The following is an 8626-nucleotide window of genomic DNA, read 5'->3' as shown; positions in this document are numbered from 1 at the left end:
GGATATTCCACCACATCCCACAGGACTTAACTCCTACCTTCAAGTACAAGGGAAGAAAAAAACGAAGAATTATAAACCATATGGACCAAAACAACAATAAATTATAAATTATAAAAATAGTATAAAGATGAAAATCGTAATTTTAAAACTATAGGGATAGGGACGAATGAATAAAAATTAGATTATATAATATTGGTTTGGTGAAAGAAATGTATAAAAGTAAATTTGAATCATGTTTGCTTCCCTCATCTATCATGTGATGAGGGCTATTGCTCAACTATTCTGTGTTTTCTTTCTTCTATTATTTTTCTATCAGATGTTGGCCATCACCCACCATTGTGTTTGTGACAATGGCATACATACAAGCAGCAGAAATTGGGCTCAAACAGCAAATGGTATCAGTGTGGGTGCATCTTGATGACAAATAGTTAACCAAAAACCAATATTGGTTAAAGAAAATCAAGAAACAAAGAGAAGAAATAAATTTGAATGACAAAAGATGAACAAAGTTAAAAACACACATTCACTGATACCATCAAGGAGAAACCCTCACTCTGTAATACCTTTTTATACAACTATCTCTCTCTCTCTCTCTCTCTGTGTACATATATATATATATCACCAGCAGGATCAAAAAGAAAGCAGGATATAACAATCCTAGTATAATCTTTCAAAGCTGATTACCAGTGTTCTTTGGTTTCCATTGGTGAGACCGGTTCATAAATGGTTTGCTTAACGGTATCAAGAATGGCATTTCCAGTGAACCCATCATCTGTTGCGTAAAAAAGATTGAGCACGTTAGACATGTTCCAAAACGCATCTTTGCAAGCTTTTGGAACAATGCTTCCCTTTGTTTGCAGAACTAATCTCATCAATTCTCTCCTCTGATTGCTAATCACCATCTTCATCTCCTCCACAACCCCTTCTTCCGGAACCCCATTCTTTCCATGAATCATGTGCAAACTTAAAGCATTCAATTTGCCCGCCTTCATTTCTCTCTGCATAAACACAAACCCGTCAGTAGCATTTTTTAGAAGCTGATCAAGTGAAAAGCATCTACCTTGAAGCCTTGGATATCGTTCAGAAGGCGACCCTGAGTGCTCATTAGCTTAAATAGATTGTGGTATTCAGAGCTCTGAACGATCTCCTCTGACAATCTTGGACCAATAAAGTAAAGAGCTGGGAGTACAATTGGGCCCAATGCAAATGATACGTATCCATTTTCCATATACTCGGTTATTGTTGGCACCCGATCCTCTTTTGACCATATAGCTTCTCTCAGCATACTCTTCATCAAATCCAACCACTGTCGAAACAAACAAGAAAATGAATTCCATCTTTCTGTAACGTTTATGTGCCACGTATTGAGAAAAAAAGTTGCAATTTCATTGGTGTTCCTAACAGTCAAGATGACAATGAAGTCAAAAACAAGGTTGTACCAAGTTCAGAAAATCACTTACCCTTGAACCACAAATATGTTTTAGAGGGAGAAAGCAAACAAAATACTAGATCCTCGAAGGATTTCATCTTACCGTTTCAATAACATGACTTCTAATGTCTAGTGCTTGCCATTTATAAGCTTTGTCTCCAATCCAACAGATTGCATCCTTGAGTGCTAAAAATATAATCCGAACTTCCTCTGAACAACAATCATCGTCCACATTTATGTTCCATCTGCAGTTGATAATAACAAAATCATCAGCACCTGCCCTAGAACAAACAAGGGCCATTTACCCAAACGCTTACCGGTAAGTTCTTACCGGGTAAGATTGTAGTCCATCAAAATGGTATCATATGCAACAATTTACCCGGTAAGCGTTTACCATGTAAGAGACTCCATCCTTATGATCGCTCTTACCGGGTAAGATTCTCGGCCCTCGTGATGTTCATCCGGTAATGTAAATGACCCGATAAGCGCTTATAGAATGCACTTATCAAACGGCCCCTAAGTCTCAGTTATATCTATGGATCAAGATTATCAAAGAGTATATATTGAGGGCTCCTGGAGCCAAGTAGATCACTGACTAATTTGAACACTATGCTCACTACAACAAAATCGGCCTTATAGGACACCAAATGTCCTAATAGACTGTTCTATAGGATTTAACTTTATAGGGCCAAACAATTATGCATCCCATGTAAAAGTGTTACGATAAGTTAATAGATGCTTCTGGGCATCCTAACAATTTTATAGGATCTAAGTTTATAGGGCCAAACGATTGTGCATCATATGTAAAAGTGTTGCAATAAGTTAATAGATGCTTTTGGGCATTCTAACAAATTTTTTAAGACACTTGAAATAATTCATCCTATTAGTCTTTTTATAAGAATATTTTAAAAACAATTATCCTATAAAAAGATTTGTTTATAGGACACTTCTCAAAATTGTCATATAAAAAAGCAAACAGTCCTAAAAACTTGTTAGGACACCCATAAACGTTCTATCAACTTATTGTAACACTTCTACATAGGACCACAACTGTTTGCTACTATTAACTTAAGTCATATACAACAGTCCATTAAAACATTTAGACATATTTGGCATCCTGCAAAGCATTCTATTAAGAAAATAAGACCTATTTGCCAGTTTTGTTGTAATGGTTCTCCACAGAGAGAGAGAGAGAGAGGGAGAGAGCAAAGGAAGTGAAGAGGATCAAAGGATGACATACTTTTCAACACACTGAATCAGGTTAACCAATTCATCCATAGAGCCTCCAACATCAAAGAAATCATCAACCACCGTAGTGAGGATACCATTTTTGGCCCATGAAATACGGGCATCCGATAATTCAGGAGAAGAAAGTGTTGAAGCAGCAGAGAAGTAACAGTAGGCTGTCTTCTGCCTAGCAAACTTCAGCTTGTCCAATCTATTCTCCACCACCCACCTGCTCACACACAGAATTATGTAATTGAAACAAAAATCTTTCAAGGGTGTGTTAAAAGTCAAAACACATCGATGGTTTTAGATACACACCTTTCTAGACCTTTTATTTCCTCACGGTAAATAGATTGGCATGCATTAAAATCTTCCACTGCCAACGTTAGGTAATCTTCGTTGCTAATGTTCAATGAACTGACAATATATAGAGTTAAGTGTTCAGAACTCTGCAGTAGTATAATCTAAAATCCGACGAGTGTTTCTTGCTCAAGACTTGCAATTAAAACCTCACCGGTATGTAGTTTTCAAGATTCTTGTATCGTCCACATTGTAATGTTCTATATTTCTTCTAGTAGACATGCGTTCTAAACTGGCATTGGAAGGGAATTTAAGAGCGTTTTCTACCTGATTTAATATTCAGACGGTTGATTAAGTCAGACAAGAAAAAACAGACTGATATTATACTAAAAGGAGTTAAAGTCAAAGTTAGAACACCTCTTTGTGAATAAATTTAGAGTGCCTGTTTGAAGGGCTTGAAGCAGTGGATATTTTCCGTTTAAGGAAATCAATCGACCTCAAATTTCGTTCTCCGAAAGCCAACTCCTCTTGATGTATAATCTGTGATGCGCGATACACCTCAAGAGCTGCATATACGTCTTTGAAAGGCTCTTCAAGTGAATTCATGTAATCCCCCTCTTTGGTAATATCAGCCAATAGATCTACGCCACAAGCCAAGTGACGAGACTAAAAAGATAAGAAGATTTAGGGAAATAATTTAAGGTATCTTCCTTTGAGAAATAAATATACCTGAGGAGACTTCATACCCATTGGTCCTTAATACCCGAAAGGCTAGAGCAGAAGTGACAACGTCCATGAATATTTGCTCGTCCCTCTGCACCCAACATCTGTTTTTTTGGCTAATGTCAAATTTCCAACTAATGAAATTTGAAAAATTCCTAAATGCAACAGAATTTTGAAAAGGTTGACCAAATGAGTTGCAATGAACTCATTTGATTCAACCAGAATGCACATTACCTGTATGTTTCATCTAAAACATTTTGGATTTCCACCCTGAAATGCCGTGAGATTCCCAATTTTTCAAGTGTGTCAACCATGTGAAGCCGCACATATAAATCAAGAGGGTATATGGTTGGGACTGACATTCGCACACACGACCACTTAAACTTGTTAGAAAAATGTAGGAATTATGCATAGGATATGGATGAATATGAAACGGCTAAATGGGTACCCGCATTCCCAAACTTCTCCAAGAGAGAAGTTAGATAATTAAGACAACCAGCATCTCGATGATGAATAAGAGCAGCTGCTGTTGCTGAAGGTGAGTTGAAAAGAGAACCGCTCTTCATTTGATATTTCATCACCATGTTCCAGTCATGGAAATTTCCGAGTCCTTCTGAAATATATGCCAAGTATGCGTCCTTCTTATATGAATGACATCTAAGTGAAGATAACAAATAAAAACTTGTAAGTAAGGATACTTCTGCATTACATTTGTCAAATAATTTACTACGGATTTCTCAAAATCATTATTTTCTTTGCAGTAGAAACTCACATTGCTTAAAAACATCCAATATTTACTTACATAAATGTAGGTGTACGTGTGTATTTCTCTCATAGTTTTCATGACTAATCATTCTTTTATCAAGTCAACCAATTTTAGCATAAATTTTCATGATAAAAAACCATACCTTCTTATCTCCAATTCTCTCTGATGTAGCATCACACTCAAATCTGTTTCGTTTAAAGGAAGCCTTATGTTCGAGTCCTTTGCATACTCAAGCATACCAGGAAATATGATATCAAAACCAACTGGAGATGGTTGATTCTTGTCAGTAGCTGAAGCGAAATTTGACTCGATAAAACATAGACCTGCAACAAGATTCGACCTCTTATATATCTGGAAAAACCTTCACAGACAGTGTGCAGGAAGAGAGCAAACAGCCACATACCCTTGTTAATTTGGTCTTCCCCAACATTCCATCGTTTTAATGCAAGAACAGATGCTAATGTTGAAGAAAGAGAATCTTTAAGTAATGGGGGATGATGATGATGATGAAGACCCCATGAACCATCATTAAGCTGATTATCCATCACCCAGTTCAGACATTCAGGGAAACAAGGGGAGTTGGGAGAGTTTGGAGAAGGGACCATGGCTACCCAGGCTGTGTCATATGAAGATATAGAAAGTTCCACATTGCTCAACAGTTTCTTGATTCGTTCTTTGGTCATATCAAGTGTCTGCATACATATAGTTTGAAGGTAAAATAAATTAATTTGAAGTGCATTAATGAACACAGAGAACTGAATGAAGCCAGTCATACCAGAACAGTAGGATAAGCTTGTCCAGCATGCGAAGAAGCTGCTCAAACAGAAACTCTGAATTAAGCCAGGAAATGAAGGAGTTCCAGAAAACGTGAATCTCAAATATAATAATATGCATCATTGGATTGTGAAGAACTAAAACACAGGACATGCAATGAAATATTCTGCACTAAGAAAAATAATATGTATCTTCTTCTGGGTATGTTGAGATTTTGCATAACCAAAAACAAGGAAGTTGGAAAATCATGCATAGAAAGGGTCTTTCTCTCTATTATATGCAACAAGTGAAAGTGCTTGTTCTGAAAATCAGTCTAAGAAGGCACCTATGTGGAGGCAGATGTCAACCATCTCGACCACGGTATAATTAAACTCCTGAGAAAATTAAATAAAAAGATCGGCAATTTAAGCAAATTAAGCATGATTTGTGGAGTTAAGCGCAGAAACCAGATTTCAAAATGTCAAATTAGAGGAAAAAATTCAAGATTTCTTGATAATTGATATTGAATTTCTTTGTTTGAGAAAGAAAGAGAAAATGGATTGTTTATCTTGATTGACTTGAACCCTACCCACATAAATTTATACACATGGCTAAGTTAAAGGATGAACAAGTTGTGGGGGACCAGCTAATAAATCATACACTTGCCTAGTAGTTAGTAGATTGCTGTATCTAAGTTGAAAATAAGGAAAAACACAAAAGAAGAAAAAGAAAATATAAAAATAAATATTACAACATTTCTACTATCTCCTCTCTAGTCAATCTTTGCTTAACTTACCTGCATGAAGAGCTGACCGACTGCACTGCTCCATGCAACAACCAACCACCCACGACTGATGTGGTTTGTGCAACGAAGGAACCACCATGATCAACGATGTGCTATGTGCAATTTTCATTGACGTTTTGCTTCCCTACTCCGATTTACTTTAAATGCTTGGTTGACTCTTGAGATCTGAGAGTATGTTCAATAAACCTGAATAGGCAATTAAAAAAATATTGAATCAATAAGCGGTCTGAATTATTTATAGGTTGTGCATTGAATTAGTACTTAGTGAAAATTGATTATTTGGTAAATATATTGAATGAATAATCCAACTATTAGAAAATCACCATTTCAACCCTCTGAATCATCATGAACAATAAGTTTGTTATAAAACTAAAATAGATGTTATAGCAACATATTGCTGGCTAAAATATAATGAGATAACAAAGTGCTTGCCAGCGTAATAGTTTGAATGCAAATCCGGCTAGTGGCTCATCAGCTACGAATACAATGTCTGAAATTAACTATGCATTCTACGTAAGCCTTTGGTGAGCTAAAACTACAAGAATCATGATCCCATTATAAGCATTTTACCATGGAGTTGCCTTCAAATTTGATCAAGCTAACTTATTGCTCACAGTTTAACACATTCGCAAATCAAGGTTGTAGCAATCACTACTATTCCAAGTCCCAGTTAACATCAACACTCTGTAATCCCTGAAGCAAACACTACCAATGCAAACTCCCCCAATTCCAAAGAGAACTGAACCTATGACTTCCAGATTTTGAAAGTCATACAGATTTCCTTGCAGATTCAGTACCAAACTTTTTCATTGGTGAATTGAGATAGAGTTCATTCTTCGTGCCCCAAGTTCTGAAGTCAAACTGAGTTTCATTCTTTTTTGGAGCAAACGGAAATTAAAAGAGGCTAACTGAGAAGAAACTCAATCTAAAACCGTAAATTCTAGCATAATCACGATGACTTAGAGATACCCTGATCAAGAAAGCCATCACAATGCATTCTAAATCTTCATACGTATAAGAAGGATTCACAAAATACTGATGAAAAATAAGTCTTGCCTGTCAAACCGAAGAGGGTTGTAACCGGAGAGAGGGCAGAGAATGAGTGTAACTTCCCCCCAAAATAAAAACACTATACATGTTAGAATCGCTTCTTTTGAAGGAAGGTATGAAATCATAATTGCTGATAGAGTGTAAGTGAACATCCCTTCCTCAATTAGTGTAGTTTTGTTCTCTGTGAAGTCCATTGGAGCTTCAATAGAGTCTTCTTTTTAGAAAATGCATGTTGGAATCGACATAAAAAGAAGCACATGGGAAGTCGAACAAAGAAAACCTGACAAGCAAAAAAGAATTAGTGAAGTTACCTGAGAAGAAGAAGAAGATGCGTTGGAGAGAAGAACAAAATCGATGGAATCCAAACACTTGAAACCAGACGCTACAGACAAAGTGAGAGGAGAGAAAAGGAGGGAGGCGTTGTTTGTGGAGCAATTTTGTCAAGTTTCAGATCAAAGGATCTTGGGAGGGGATCTTTAGGTGATTTCTACGTGCTAATATACAATAATTGTTGATTAAAGAGTATTTTTATTTTTCATCATTTATTGGAAAATATACGATAATTGTTGATCAAATAAATGGATGGGTATGACTAGTTTGTAAAGTTTGTATAAATTATATGGTTTGTAAGATAAACTTCCTCTCTCTCTATATATATATATATATAGAGAGAGAGAGGTTGGTTATCATACAACCCTTGACATTTGTGCAATCAATACAACTTCAATCTCTATCATTCATTTCGTTTGATTAATATGTGATTTCATAGAAGTTTTTTATTGTTTCATAATATAAAGTTCGATCATAATTAATGAACCATATTTATCTTCCATAAATATTCAAATCATAATAAATGAACTCTCATCATTTCCATAAATATCTCAATATGTTGGGTTGTATTGGTTGTACAAATGCGATGAGTTTATATTATAATTCTTCTTTTAAGAGCCATGTTTTTTAGATCAGTGGGATTTAGGCTATGTTTGGCAAATTGGTTGATAAGCTAAATTGATGAACAAATTATTTTTGGCAAAAAGTAGTTAATAAGAATGTAAAATGATCAAAAAGAGCATTTTAAAAAATTAATCATTTATAATGTTTAAAAATCTAATTAAAACAAAACTTTAATAATATAATATATAAACTAGGGAAAAGTGTAAAAAAACTCAATGGATTTTAGTGTTTGGAATTATTAAGTACTTAGACAATTTTTTGGAACAAATAAGTCATTGGACATTCCAAAACATGTTAAATAACTTCTTCGACTTTCTAAAACCTATTAGATACAATCTTATGACCTATACAACTGGTTTATGTGGTAAAATTATTGAAAATGTCTAGAAAAAAAAAAAACTAATAGATTTTCATACTTTTAACGATTAAGACTTAAACATTTTTGAACCAAAAAAGTACTTACATCTATAAAATAAAACAAATATACCAAAAAAAGTATTTACATTTACAAAGATTATTGATGAAATTTATTTTAATTAAAAATAAAATATATTTTGCAAGTGATTTTTTAAATTAAAAAAATAAAAAAGATTATTGATTAAATTTATTTTAATTAAAA

At 34.8% G+C, this 8626-nt stretch overlaps 1 protein-coding gene across 1 annotated transcript; it reads right to left on the bottom strand.

Annotated features, from left to right (window-relative positions):
* Nucleotides 1-402: 402 nt before the first annotated feature.
* Nucleotides 403-7427, bottom strand: LOC112522554 (ent-kaur-16-ene synthase, chloroplastic-like). Its single transcript, XM_025131752.1, has 15 exons — nt 7365-7427; nt 5995-6189; nt 5221-5258; nt 4849-5137; nt 4588-4768; nt 4128-4336; nt 3914-4034; nt 3686-3783; nt 3374-3597; nt 3171-3283; nt 2975-3073; nt 2670-2885; nt 1533-1674; nt 1061-1306; nt 403-998 (listed from the first exon to the last, which is right to left on the bottom strand). The coding sequence occupies exons 2-15, from the start codon at nt 6110-6112 to the stop codon at nt 681-683; spliced, it is 2412 nt and encodes an 803-aa protein (XP_024987520.1). The 5' UTR covers nt 6113-6189; nt 7365-7427; the 3' UTR covers nt 403-680.
* Between the last annotated feature and the right edge of the window lie 1199 nt (nt 7428-8626).

This window comes from Cynara cardunculus, assembly GCF_001531365.2.
Source record: "Cynara cardunculus var. scolymus isolate 2C chromosome LG 12, CcrdV1, whole genome shotgun sequence".
Classification (NCBI taxonomy): Eukaryota; Viridiplantae; Streptophyta; class Magnoliopsida; order Asterales; family Asteraceae; genus Cynara; species Cynara cardunculus.
This window is presented reverse-complemented; position numbering and strand designations above follow the sequence as displayed.

Coding starts and splice junctions, on each gene's coding strand:
- LOC112522554 (XM_025131752.1), bottom strand. CDS start 6,112: ATGAAAATTGCACATAGCACATCGTTGATCATGGTGGTTCCTTCGTTG. Junction 5,259..5,994: donor TCGGTCAGCTCTTCATGCAG/GTAAGTTAAGCA, acceptor CTGTTTGAGCAG/CTTCTTCGCATGCTGGACAA. Junction 5,138..5,220: donor AAGCTTATCCTACTGTTCTG/GTATGACTGGCT, acceptor ATATGTATGCAG/ACACTTGATATGACCAAAGA.